At 47.1% G+C, this 14,870-nt stretch overlaps 1 protein-coding gene across 1 annotated transcript in view; it reads left to right on the forward strand.

The window, feature by feature from the left end:
- Nucleotides 1–14,870, forward strand: part of RAD9B (RAD9 checkpoint clamp component B) — a 259,479-nt gene that overhangs the window by 10,482 nt on the left and 234,127 nt on the right. The window contains exon 6 of the mRNA XM_056518258.1: nt 13,629–13,743. Coding sequence (XP_056374233.1) covers nt 13,629–13,743 — 115 coding nt within the window. The remainder of the gene's footprint in view (nt 1–13,628; nt 13,744–14,870) is intronic.

Genomic DNA, 14,870 nt, shown 5'->3' on the forward strand with positions numbered 1-14,870 from the left:
AGGGGGGGAACCTCCAGCTGTTGCAAAACTACAACTCCCAGCATGCACAGTCTATCAGTGCATGCTGGTAGTTATAATTTTGCAACAGCTGGAGGCACACGGGTTGGGAAACACTGAAATAGGAAACAGACAAATGTTTCCCAAACAGTGTGCCTCCAGTTGTTGCAAAACCACAACTCCCAAACATTCTCAGGCATGCTGGAAGTAGTAGTTCGGCAACATCTTTAGAGCCAGATGTTGCCGAACTACAACTCCCAGCATGCTTGGAGTTGTAGTTTTGCAACATCTGGAGGACTACAGTTTGCGGACCACTAATACAGTGGTTCCCAATCTGTGCCCTTCCAGATGTTGCAAAACTACAACTCCCAGTATGCCAAAACTGTCCAGGCATGCTGGGAGTTGTAGTTCTGCAACATCTGAAGGGCCAGATGTTACAGAACTACAACTCCCAGCATGCCTGGACAGTAAGGGCATGCTGAGGATGTGTAGTTTTGCAACATCTGGAAGGGCACAGTGGTCCCAAAACTGCGGACCTCCAGATGTGGCAAAACTGCAACTCCCAGCATGCCCAGACGCCAAGGGCTGTCTTGGCATGCTGGGAGTTGTAGTATACAGGGTCCCAATACAGCAATGCATGTCGCTTTACGGCGACGTGCATTGCTGTAAAGGGCCCGACCGCGGCTGAAGAGGAACTGACCTGTCGCCGCCGCCGTCTTCATCGCCGGGATCCGGGTCTTCAGGGACGAGGTAAGTACCGGGGCCGGTCCCCAGCACTCCCCGTCCCCCGCCGCATCCTCCGGTCTTCCTCCCGTCCTCTCTGGACTTCCAAGGGCCGGGCAGGGCGGGAGGAAGTAGCCGCCCCCCCCCCTGCGATTGGTCGGTTAGCTAACCGACGGATCACAGGGGATAGGAGGAGGTGGCAGGCTTACCACCTCGCTCCTAGCCTCCAGCATGGTCCTGGCTGTCTGTGACAACCGGGATCATGCAAAATTACTGGGCGGTCGGGTCCCAGAGGCCCGATCAGCCCGGTATCGCCGCAGATCGCAAGGGCGATTTCCCTTGCGATTTGCGGCGATCGCCGACATGGGGGGCCTACATGGCCCCCCTCTGCGTTTGCCATGGATGTCTGCTGAAGCATTTCAGCAGGCATCCGGTTCCGATCTCTGCCCGGCGAACGGCAGGGACCGGAAAACGCCATGACGTTGTGGAACGTCATTGATCCTTAAAGCCCAGGGTGCCATGACGTTCCACAACGTCATTGGTCCTTAAGAGGTTAAGGGAGATCTGTAAATGACAGTTATGTGGATCTGTAGATTGGACACCTATGGGGGGACCTCTGAATGACACACTGTTATGGTGGATCTGTAGATGACACACTGTTATGGAGATCTGTAGATGACAAACTGTTATGGGGGATCTGTAGATGACAAAATGTTATGGGGGGATCTGTAGATGAAACACTTATGGGGGATCTTTAGATGATACACTTATGGGGGGATCTGTGAATGACACACTGTTATAAGGATCTGTGAATGACCCCTGATGGCTGGCCGGTACAGAGCACAGGCATTCCCTTGCGTGCCACTTAAATGCACCCCGCGTGCCACGAGGGGCACGTGTGCCAGGGATTGCCGACTCCTGTACTAGACTTTGTCCCAGCTTGTTCTTCAGTTGGGACAAAGATGATGGTGCAGCTGGACAGGATTTTCTGGATGGGATGGGGACCCCTAGTGGTATTTTTTTTTTATAAGAAATTCTATAAAAATAAAAAAGATAAAAATTGTTATGAAGAATATTAGAAAGGTTAATGTTTTGTGTACAACATATAAAAGGTTTTTGATTTTTGACAGTGTTCATTTTATGTCTAAACCTTACCAACAAATGTGAGTACACCCCTAAGTGGAAATGTCCAAATTGGGCCCAATGTGTCAATATTTTGTGTGGCACCATTATTTTCCAGCATTGCCTTAAGCCTCTTGGACATGGAGTTCACTAGAGCAAATCCATGAGGACATCATAGAGCTGGTAGATGTTAGGGACCTTGCACCACCCCTCATTCCATTTTAGGATGCCCCACAGATGCTAAATATGGTAAATGTCTGGAGACATCCTAGGCCAGTCCATCCTTCACCTTTACCCTCAGCTTCTTTAGCAAGGCAGCGATCTTCTTGAAGGTGTGTTTGGGGTTATCATGTTGGAATACTGCTCTGAGGCCCAGTCTCTGAAGGGAGGGGATCATGCTCTACTTCAGTATGTTACAGTTCATGTTTGCATTCATAGTTTCCTTAACCACTTAAGGAGTAAGAACGTACGCGTACGTCCTAGCTCCCTGGTACTTAACCTCTTAAGGACGAGCACCATAAATGTACGGCACTGCTAAGAAGTACTTAGCACACAGCGCCGTATATTTATGGCGCAGCTTTCCTGGATCACCGCGTCTCCAGACACGGTGATGGGAACGGGGTGACTGCTGATATCTATCAGCAGCCATCCCGGCATATCGCCCAGAGGGGTCTTGTCGGCGATCGCCGTGATTAACCGGTCAATTCTGACCAGCGAATCATGGCTTTTCTGGGCTGATTGGGTCTCTGGTGACCCAATAGCTGGAAAATAGGGATGATTGGAGCTGCGGCTCGGAGGACCAGCGACAGCAGAATGCAGCAGTGAAAATCTGGTAGTGAAGTGATCTTCACTGCTGCATAGTTTCACAACTACAACTCCCAGCATGCCCAGATAGCCAAAGGCTGTCTGGGCATTCTGAGAGTTGTAGTTCACCAACATTTGGAGGGCTACAGTTTGGAGACCACTGTATAGTGGTCTCCAAACTGTGCACTTCCAGATGTTGCAAGCTACAAGCTACAGCATGCACAGACTGTCCAGGCATGCTGGAAGTTGTAGTTCACCAACATCTGAAGGGCCTGTGTTTCTCCAGCTGTTGCAAAACTACAACTCCCAGCATGACAGACCATGCATGCTGGGAGTTGTAGTTTTGCAACAGCTGGAGGTACACTGGTGCGGAATCACTGCGGTAGTCTGTTACCTAACTTAGTGTTTCCCAACCAGTGTGCCTACAGCTGTTGCATAACTACAACTCCCAGCATGCACAGTCTGTCAGTGCATGCTGGGAGTTGTAGTTTTGCAACAGTTGAAGGTTACCCCCCCCCCCCCCCCCCCCATGTGAATGTACAGGGAACATTCACACGGGCGGCAGAGGTTTACAGACAGTTTCCCTTTCAGTTTGAGCTGCAGCAAATTTTCCGCCGCAGCTCAAACTCCCAGCGGGAAACTCGATGTGAACCTGCCCGTGTGAATGTACCCTAAAAACACTACACTACACCTGCAAAAATAAAGTGTAAAACACTACATATACACCCCCTTACACTGCCCCCACCCCCCAATAAAAATAAAAAATGTCTCATACGGCAGTGTTTCCAAAACGGAGCCTCTAGCTGTTGCAAAATTGCTCCCAGTATTGCCGGACAGCCATTGACTGTTCAGGCATGCTGAGAGTTTTGCAACAGCTGGAGGCACCATTTGGGGAACACTATTGTGTCCGTCCCTATGCAAATCCCTAATTTAGTCCTCAAATGCGCATGGCGCGCTCTCACTTCGGAGCCCTGTCGTATTTCAAGGCAACAGTTTAGGGCCACATATGGGGGTATTTCCGTACTCGGGAGAAATTGCACTACAAATTTTGGGGGGCTTTTTCTCCTTTTACCCCTTATGAAAAGGTAACGTTGGGGTCTACACCAGCATGTTAGTGTAAAACAATAAAAAAAAAATTACACTAATATGCTGGTGTTGCCCCACACTTTTAATTTTTACAAGAGGTAAAAGGAAAAAAAGACCTCCAAAATTTGTAGCGTAATTTCTCCTGAGTACGGAAATACCCCATATGTGGGTGTAAAATGCTCTGCGGATGCACATCAAGGCTCAGGAGTGAGAGTGCACTATGTACATTTGAGGTGTAAATTGGTCATTTGCACAGGGGTGGCTGATTCTGGCGATTCTTACATAAACGCAAAAAAAAACAAAAAAACAAAAAAAAAAAAAAACACCCACACGTGACCCCCATTTTGGAAACTACACCCCTCATGGAATGTAACAAGGGGTATAGTGAGTCTTAAAGGGGTTCTCCGGTGCTTTGATATCTTATCCCCTATCCAAAGGATAGGGGATAAGATGCCTGATCGTGGGAGTCCCGCCGCTGGAGAACCCCGGGATCACTCCGGGTCTGATTACCAACGACCACAAGGAAAGCTATCACGCCCCCGCCCGTAGGCTTGCATGGAGGGGCGGAGCGTGACGTCACACGGGGGCGGAGGCGTGACGTCACACGCCGTCGGCCTTGTGGTCGTCGGTAATCAGACCCGGAGCAAACACGCTCCTGGGACTGACACCAAACGGGGTGCCGCGTGCAAGATCCCGGGGGTTCTCAGCGGCGGGACTCCCGTGATCAGGTATCTTATTGGATAGGGGATAAGATGTCTAAGTACCGGAGAACCCCTTTAACACCCCACAGGTGTTTGACGAATTTTCGTTAAAGTTGGACGTGAAAATGAAAAATCAGATTTTTTTCACTAAAATGCTGGTGTTACCCCAAAGTTTATATTTTCACAAGGGGTAATAGACCCCAAAGTTTATATTTTCACAAGGGGTAATAGGAGAAAAAAAAAATTGTAACACCATTTCTTCTGAGTAAGAAAATACCCCATATGTGGATGTAAAGTGCTTTGCGGGCGAACTACAGGGCTCAGAAGAGAAGGAGCGCCATTGGGCTTTTTGAGAGAGAATTTGTCCGAATTGTATTTCATAAAATGCTAATTGCACCCCTTATTAAATTCTGTGAGGGGTGTAGTTTCCAAAATGGGGTCACATGTGGGGGGGGGGGTGTTCCGCTGTTCTGGTAGCATGGGGGCTTTGTAAACGCACAAGGCCCCCCACTTCTATTCCAACCCAATTCTCTTTCCAAAAGCCCAATGGCGCTCCTTCTCTTCTGAGCATTGTAGTTAGCCCGCAGAGCACTTTACATCCACATATGGGGTATTTCCATACTCAGAAGAAATTGTGTTACAAATTTTGGGGGGGCTTTTTCTCCTATTACCCCTTGTAAAAACGAAAACTTTGGTATAACACCAGCATTTTTGTGAAAAAAATAAATTTTTTCATTTTCACGTCCAACTTTAGCAAAAATTCGTAAATCACTTGTGGGGTGTTACGGCTCACTGTACCCCTTGTTATGTTCCTAGAGGGGTGTAGTTTCTAAAATAGTTTGCCATGTGTTTTTTTGCTGTTCTGGCACCATGGGAGCTTCCTAAATGAGACATGCCCCCAAAAACCATTTCAGCAAAATTTGCTCTCCAAAATCCCATTGTCGCTCCTTCCCTTCTGAGCCCTCTAGTGCACCCAACAGAGCACTTTACATCCACATATGAGCTATTTCCTTACTCGAAAGAAATAGTTACATATTTTGGGGGACATTTTTACCTATTAACCCATTGTGACGATCCGTCTTGGGGATTAGCTCTGGGATCGTCCTGGACTACGCCACAGGATGCGTTTCTTCTCAATAAACCAGCAAACAAACGCTTATAATGCAAATCTGGCACCTTGCCAGTTTTATTAGACAGGTTGCAGGGAAATAAATAAACAAAAAGCAGGAACAAAACAAAATCCTAGACCGTCTGGTCACTGACTAAACAGATCAGCTTGTCCTGACTAACAACCGCTGAGCTTCCCTCAGCCGGTTAAACATATGTCCCCTGCAACCTTCTACTCACAATTCATGGCAGTCTCTTTGAGCCCCTCAGCTCGAGCTGTGTACTCCTCAGCAGCCTCTGTCTCTTCCCTACAGCCCACATGCTGTCTCCTAGGAAGAGCCCAGATTAGACTGAGTCTCCATCTCATATACACTTCCCTTCCCTCCTGCCTCATTACTTAAGAAGCAGGTGAGAGCTTCTGCAGGGTGAGCCAAGGAAATACACCCTTTCCTTGCCACACTGCCACATATCCCCCCCCTTTGCTCAGACCACCGGGAAGGAGCACATGTATTTGAAAGGCAGAAACCATCTGCCTTTCCTTTCTCTTGGACAACTTTTGTCCCACAGTCTCTGAAGTCCTTGACTTCTTTCTTCTGGACTTTTACCAGCCACCAATTGCAAGTCTCTCGGTCACACCTCTCCAGTACTAGGTTCTTCACCCTGGTGTGGGCAGGGTTCTTGAAATTAATGAGTGAGAGGACCGATGCTTCTAACCTTTGTCTTCTTCTGGCTTTCCGGACCTCTGCCTCTGCTTCAGAGAATCTTTCGGCCTCAGAGGCTTCACCAACCACGGTCTTGTTCTCTGTACCGTCAGAGGACCTCTGACACGGGTCCATCTCAGTTTCAACTTTAGAGGACTTCCCACCTGGTTTCAACTTAGTCTTGACTTCAGTGGATTTCTCACGTGGTTTCACCTCCTCCCTTCCAGCTTTCTCTTCAGGGGCACCAGCTTCCTCAGGTTTGGCTTCAGAGTCTTTGGCTCCTTCAGATTCTTGTGTAGAATCAGCTTCTACTACTGCAGCTTCTTCAGGCTTACTCTTCTCTACACCTGTAGCTTCAGTTGTGCCATTCTCTTTACTCACAGCTTTTGAGGTTGACTCTAGTTTGGCTTCTGCTTCAGAGGATTTCTCTGCCTCAGCATTACCTTCAGAATTTTTGGTCTGCTCAGGTTCAGAGGATTTCCCACCTCTCTTCTCTTTAGTCTCCACTTCAGAGGATTTCCCACCAGGTTTCAGCTCAGTCCTAGCTTCAGGGGACTTCTTACAGGACTTCACCTCAATCTTAGCTTTAGAGGACTTTTTGGCATTCAGAGAAAGCATAACTGTATCCTGTAACTTCGGCCCCAGAAGCCTTTCTTGAGACAATTCCGCCATATCTTGGTCTCTGCTCTCTTTTAGGACTTCCTGGTCCTCTTCCTTTTTCTCGCATTTTCGCAGCTTACACTGGAGCTTAGCGGACTTCATCCTCTCACTGTCAAGTAACTCTGTCAAGTCCCTGACAGTATCTTCCGAAGACAGCAATTGTTTCCTCAATTGTTCATTGTCCGCCAGCACAGCCACCTGCTCGTAGAGTTAAGCTCCCAGCAAAACCAAGGCAGCTACATGGGACCTTCTGCGAGTTTCGTTCTGCGCTTCCAGGCTCTCTTTTGAGATCTTCATGTCATCTTCCAGCTTTATATATTTCAGCTGCTCACTCTTGAGCTTTGTGGAGATCATCTTCTCACTGTCCAGCAACTGTTTCTTGGACTTCACTAACTCATTGATAGATTTCCCACTCTCACCAATCTGTTCAGATAAATCTGAGATCTCCTGTTGCAAGTTCTTGTTTTCATGGTTCAGAGTCTCAACTTGTTCCAGGGCCTCCTCATACTGCTCACGGAGCAAGTCATTGTCATGACGAGCAGATTGAAGAGCATGTGCAAGGGCATTCCTTGCCTTGACTTCCTCCTCCAGTTGTCTCTTAGCTTTAGAGACACTCTCCAGATTGCTGGCAAGATCATCAATTTCCATCTTCATTTCATTCTTCTCTTTTTCTATTTTTTTCATGGCCACCAGGCTAGCCTTGTGATCACTCTGCAGAGCCTGATATGCACCATGTAGAAGACGCACTTCTTCTTCCTGGAAGGACATCCGCTTGGCCAGACTTTGCACTTCACTCTCCTTGCTGGTCACAAGACCCTGGGAGCGGGACAGTTCATCCTGCAGAGCCACAAACTCACTTCTGTGATGCTCCATGACTTTTTCCAGCTGAAGCCTCACTTCTTGCTCTTTCTTGAAATCAGCAAGTGATTTGTCCTTCTCCTCTGTCAAGCGATGTACCTCTTTTTCTTTCTCCAACAACTTCACAGAAGCCATCTGCAGGGATTCTTCCAGATTCTGGATCTGCTCCAGTTTTTTTCCAAGGCCAGCTCGTCTTTTCCGAGACCTTTTACTGACAGCGGTCTCCTCACTCTCGCTGTTAGACCTTGAGACATCCTCTGGTCCTCTGTCAGACACTCGACCCAGCTCTTCTCCATCTCTAGATGAAGTCTCCCCCTTTTCCGGGGTTGCGGCCACTTGTGCCTCATTATTATCATCCACAACAGGTGCCACTGACACCTGGCACTCTTCCTCTCCCACCACGTTGGCAACTCTGGAGACTCTCGCTAAACACTCCCGTCGGACCGGCAATCCCTTGGCGGTAAGTTTGTTGCCCCTAGCAACAACTTCAATGGTTCTTGGCACCAGCGAGTCAGGGAGATTCCTGATCAGTTCCTCTGAACTGTCTCTCGGCTTCTTGGCAGACTTTTCTTTTGTCTTGTCACAGTCTCCTTCACTTAGGACTCCGTCTGTGACTGTAAGTGCAGCCCCCAGCTCCACTGGTACTCTCTTCCGGAATTTTGGTTTTTCCACAGCCATCTCTGGAGCTTCTATTCCAGTCACCACTTTAACTTGACTCGTGGACTGTTCTTCAGCTCCCCTAGTGGTCTGGCACACTCCCACCTGAGATATACCTAGGGTCTGCTGACACTCCCCGTCCTCAGCTGAGTTACTGTCCCCTGCTATGTGGTGAAAACCAAGTGTTGTGAGCCTATCAGGTGTTCCTGCTCTAGTCACCTGACTATCTTCCCACAACTGCTGAAAAAACGGAAAATCCTTCCCCAGCACTATTTCATACTCTAAGGTAGGCTCTATTGCAACCTTGTGACTTATGGTACCATAGGGAGTAGAAATACACACATTAACTGTTTTATAACCCCAAATACCAGCTTGTATAGACACTATAGAGGGGTCTGGCTTTCTGCTGCCGGTCTTTACTAGACTTATGACACATTTTGGATCTAACAAAACCATCATCTTTTTACCTTCTATTTCCAGCTCACACAGGTTTTCTTTTGTCCTGCGAGAGGTGGGAATAGAACTCTTTACATCAGAACACATTAACATAAGTGTTTCAAGAAAAACCTTATCAGCCTGCTTGGGTTCACAATATACAGCACCATGCACACAGTCCAGTAGAGACCCCCCAGTCCTCACTACTTCCGGAACCTTTGTGTGCGAACTCTCAGGTGCACTCTCAGCATCCCACAGCTGCCAGAAATATGGAAAGTCTCTGCCCAGTACAATTTCCACTGTAAGTTCCGCACATACCTCCATCATATGGCTTACTGCCCCAAAACATGTATCAAAGGTAATTTGAACAGTCTTACCGGGCTCCGGGTGGGACTTCACAAATGGAATTATTTCTGGCATAATCCGAGATACAGTCTGGCAACAATCCAAGTCCACCCACAGTGGGATTCCGCCCACCGACAACTCACGGGACCTCGGCTTCGTCTTGGCGACCACAGCTTGTGGCCCACGTCGGTTGCTCCCAGCAACGGCCTTTCGAGGTTGTCCCATTTTCTTGAGAAAAAATTCTCGATCCGTTGCCCCTAGCAACGCTCCTCCACAGACACCAAACTGTGCTTGAACTCCTCTGCTGGGCTCCTCCGACTTGCAATCTTGCAGGGGGTTGCTCCTAGCAACAGCTCCTCTCCAACTCGCTTGTTGGTTGCCCTTGGCAACGGGTTGCCCTTAGCAACAGCGTGCCCGCATCCTCCACCATAATGTGACGATCCGTCTTGGGGATTAGCTCTGGGATCGTCATGGACTACGCCACAGGATGCGTTTCTTCTCAATAAACCAGCAAACAAACGCTTATAATGCAAATCTGGCACCTTGCCAGTTTTATTAGACAGGTTGCAGGGAAATAAATAAACAAAAAGCAGGAACAAAACAAAATCCTAGACCGTCTGGTCACTGACTAAATAGATCAGCTTGTCCTGACTAACAACCGCTGAGCTTCCCTCAGCCGGTTAAACATATGTCCCCTGCAACCTTCTACTCACAATTCATGGCAGTCTCTTTGAGCCCCTCAGCTCGGGCTGTGTACTCCTCAGCAGCCTCTGTCTCTTCCCTACAGCCCACATGCTGTCTCCTAGGAAGAGCCCAGATTAGACTGAGTCTCCATCTCATATACACTTCCCTTCCCTCCTGCCTCATTACTTAAGAAGCAGGTGAGAGCTTCTGCAGGGTGAGCCAAGGAAATACACCCTTTCCTTGCCACACTGCCACACCATGTAAAATAAAGAAAAATGGGTTTACAAGAACATGTTAGTGTAAAAAAAAAAAAGATTTACACATCTCCACTTTGCTGCTATTCCTGTGAAACACCTAAAGGGTTAACAAACTTTCTGAATGTCATTTTGAATACTTTAAGGGGCGCAGTTTTCATAATGGGGTCCATAAAGATCCTCAAATTCACTTCGAAACTGAAAAAATCCAACTTTGAAATTTTCATGAAAAATTGGAAAATTGCTGCTAAACTAAAAAGGTCTATAATGTCTTCAAAAAGTTAAAACATGTTAACTTTATGATGCAAACACAAACTAGACATAATGTATATGTGAATCAACATATCATTTATTTGGAATGTCCACTCTCCTTTCAAGCAGAGAGCTTCAAAGTTTGAAAAATGCAAAGTTTTCAAATTTTTCATGACATTTTTTTTTTTTTCACCAAGAAATTATGCAAGTATCGACAAAAATATTCCAATAACATAAAGTAGAATATGTCATGAAAAAACATTCTCAGTATCAAATTCATAAGTTAAAGCATCCCAGAGTTATTAATGCTTAAAATGACAGTGGACAGATTTGCAAAAAACGGCTCCGTCCTTAAGGTCAAAATGGGCTGTGTCCTTAAGGGGTTAAGGACCAAGCACGTACGCATACGGACCGGGGTGACTGCTGATATCTATGCCCAGGATACCCAGGAGGGGGGTCATCAGATCCCCCCATGTTGGCGATCAACGCAGATCGCTGGTGAACTCACACCAGTGATCTGCCGCGATTCGGGTCATACGGGTCACGTGTGGCCAGCTGAACCGGAGATACATGGTGATCGTGGGTGTAGGATACACCCCCCAATCACCTCCTGTATCTATGGGGAGGTGGCAATTTCATCACCCCCCCCAACATCGTTGCTATTGGCTGGACGATCGTCCGGCCAATAGCAGCCGGCAGGGGAGGGGTTAATGACCTTTTCATGCCGCTCTGCCGGCTCACTGTGTTCATTCAGTGGGCAGAGCTGCAAGAAGGAGCCAGGGACCTCCCCTCTCCTGTGATCGGAGCCCCTCAGGACAGAAGATCCCCCTTAGAGCAGGGACAGAATACAGAAAAGGGTAGGAGTAAAAAAAATTCCCCCCCGACCCCCTAATAGATCCCCAAGGGTCCACCACAGTTTTTTCAGCATGACCTGGGCCCTATTGGGGGTTCAGGGTGCTGCGATTTCCCCCATTTTTTTTCCCTCAGCTCCCCCCCCCCCATATAACGGTGTGTGATTTTTAATCACACACCGTTATAGATAAAGTTAACACCAAGCACACATTACATACTCCCTCGTTTTGGGGCCTCATGCTGCATACGGGCCTTGTCAAAAAGCCCAGCGTCAGACAGTACTGGAGCGAGGACGTCCTATACTAGACCCCGCTTTACAGTATGGTCATGATACGGAGGCAGTTTGAGACCATTTGGCATGTCCACCCCGAAGTGATCCCGCCTATTACTGTACCGGCTTTACAAAGTGAGGCCGGTCATAGATCACTTTGGGGCCAAATTTTTGGAGGCCTACGTACCCCTCAGGGAGCTCTTGGCAGATGAGTCTCTTATCAGTTTTAAGGGGAGACTTCTATTCCGCCAGTATATTCCCTTGAAGCCGGCGCGGTATGGCGTAAAGCTCTACAAACTTTGTGAGAGTACCTCCGGGTACACTTACAAGTTTAGAGTATATGAGGGACGAGATTCCTGTATTGAACCCCCAGATTGTTCCCCCACTCTGGGTGTTAGCAGGAAAATCGTTTGGGACCTTGTGCACCCATTGCTGGATAAGGGTTACCACCGTTACGTGGACAACTTTTATACCAGCATCCCTCTGTTCACATCCCTTGCCACCAGATCCACGTCCGCTTGTGGGACCGTGCGGAAGAACCAGAGAGGCCTCGCTCTAAATTTTTTCCAGACACCTATGCCCAAGGGTGAGTCTCATGCCCTTACCCATCTCCCGGAGCGTCCCCATAGACGGAAATGTACGTGGAGCGGATTCCGCCTGAACATTGAGCAGGTTCAATGTTCTGGCAGAATTTTTTGATCAGGATTTTCTGTCGGAAATTCTGCCAGAAAATTCAGCAGTCTGAATGGATTCACTGAAAAAACTCTTTCACTTGCATGTTAAGCTTTCATGCAGCGGAATTTACGACCTTACTTCTTGAGCGGAATTCCAGATGGAAATTCTGTACTGTGAACCCGGCCTTAAAGGTTTTATTGTTTTATAAGGCAGACTGGGCATATTAGTAAATAAAAAAAACACACAAAAAAAAATTCCTCTTTCAAATGTTATGTTATTTGGAATATTTAGAGGAGTACTTCCTTTAACCCCTTAAGGAGGGATACATGTATGCCCTGCTCTGGCTCCCCTTTTATGATGCACGCTCAGGAGCTGAGCGAGCATTATAGCTGGAGGATCCCAGCGGCTATCAGCCAACCAAAGTTGATTGCAGCATCTAAAAGGTAAAAACTAATCTCGGCTGCTCAGTTGGGCTGAAATCGTTGTGTCCCAATCAACTGAAAGGACAGCGGGGAGGGCCCTTATCCTTATCTGCCTCTGCGCCATCCGATCGGTGCACCAGCTCCCATCCTTGAAGATGCGAGCTTGATGAACAGCCAGTGATTGGCTGAGGGGGCTGTCACCTCTGAAAGTCGCGGCCTTATACAAGAGATTGCAGAGGAGGAATTTGGTCCCTTGGATAGGGGATACGTTTTGTATAAAGTGGGATATCCCTTTAAGATAGGGTCCCACGTAGCGCTTACCCAGCATATTCCATACTGCTGCACTGAAAAATACGCTATGTAATCCCTGATCACCATACACACAGGGCTTTCCGGCGGCAACCCTATGTGTGCAGTGAAATTTGAAGACGGGGCCAGGCATAACAGTCTCGTCGGCTAGGGGCCCTGCCTCCAAAACTCACTGCACACACAGGGCTGCTGCCGGAAAGCCCTGTGTATATGGTGATCGGAGATTACACAGTGTATTTCCCGCTGCAGCAGCAGATTTTTGAGTGAAATATGCTGCATAAGCGGTATGTGGGACCGTACCCTTAAAAAATCCACATATTAAGAATAAATAAAAGAAAGTGTCATATGAAACCACAATGGCTCTACAATTAAAAAACAAAAAAAAAAAACAACTATATAAGCATGAAAAAAAAAAGCTATAACCAAAATTTGTTGTGCTTCAAATTAGTCTGTATTATGGTTCCTTATGTAACTTTATGTAACTTTTACTTACTTATCACTAATTGTGTAAATAATTATATACAATGGGTTAGATTTATCAAAGCTTGTTCAGAAGAAAAGTTGACCAGTTTCCCTTAACAACCAATCAGATCGCTACTTTCATTTTTAAAAAGGCCTTTGAAAAATGAATGAAGCAATTTGGTTGCTATGAGCAACTGGTAGTTCTCCCACTGTGCATTAGACTTTGTCATTTGTTACTGTTTTTATTCTAGACAGTTCTTCCTGTGTTTCGAAGTCTGAGTACATTGGACAGGAATGTGGAAAAATGCCACATTTGCTATTCTTTTGGTTCATGCCACATGGTTTTTCAGTTGTTCTACAAAAAAGGTGAGTAAATGGTGATTAAATCATGGTTTGTTTTTTTTATATTACAACAGAGCTGATTCTCTACCTAGGGAACTAACATAGGTTAAAGGGGTACTCCGGTGCTTAGACATCTTATCCCTTATCCAAAGGATAGGGGATAAGATGCCTGACCGCGGGAGTCCCGCCACTGGGGACCCCGTGATCTTGCACGCGGCACCCCGTTTGTAATCAGTCCCCGGAGCGTGTACGCTCTGCGTCTGATTACGGGCGATCACAGGGCGGACGGCGTGTGACGTCATGCCTGCGCCCACGTGTGACGTCACGCTCTGCCCCTCAATGCAAGCCTACGGGAGGGGGCGTGATAGCTGTCACGCCTCCTCCCATAGGCTTGCATTGAGGGGCGGAGCGTGACGTCACACGCCGCCTGCCCTGTGATCGCCCGTAATCAGGCCCGGAGCGAACACACTCCGGGGACTGATTACAAACGGGGTGCCGCGTGCAAGATCACGGGGGTCCCCAGCGGCGGGACTCCCGCGGTCAGGCATCTTATCCCCTATCCTTTGGATAGGGGATAAGATGTCTAAGCACCGGTGTACCCCTTTAAAGCAGCCATAGCAATGTGTGGTATACTAGATATGGTACATGGATCGATAGATTAAGCAGCACCCAGAGACCATTATCAAGACTCCTGTTAGGGGAAAAAATAGAGTCCTCTATTATAGTATTTGAATGTATAGGTATGTGTACAGAAACTAGGCACTAGGGAGTGTAGAGCTGAATTTGAATTGACCCTTGAATACAAATCGAATCAATAGCTGATTTGCTGCAAATCACCTCGAGTAATTTGGAAGGTTAGCTCATCTCTAATTACTTCGAGAGGTAGCAATAATTCTAGAGCTGACTGTATTTGTTTTATGTGTAAATAGGTAAACATTAAAACAAATGCTTGGAAATACACAAAAACAGATACAAAGAGGAGATTTATGAAGCCTTTTAGCCATCTTTTTGATTTATGTTTGTTGTATAAATTGGTGGTGTTTTTGCTCAAAATATGTGCACATTTTTTTCTAAAATTACTTTGCTGCACACTTTTGTTTTAATACTTTGCAGTGGTTACTTATTTATGAAGTGCAACCTTTCTTGAAAAA

This window comes from Hyla sarda, chromosome 1, assembly GCF_029499605.1.
Source record: "Hyla sarda isolate aHylSar1 chromosome 1, aHylSar1.hap1, whole genome shotgun sequence".
Lineage (NCBI taxonomy): Eukaryota > Metazoa > Chordata > Amphibia > Anura > Hylidae > Hyla > Hyla sarda.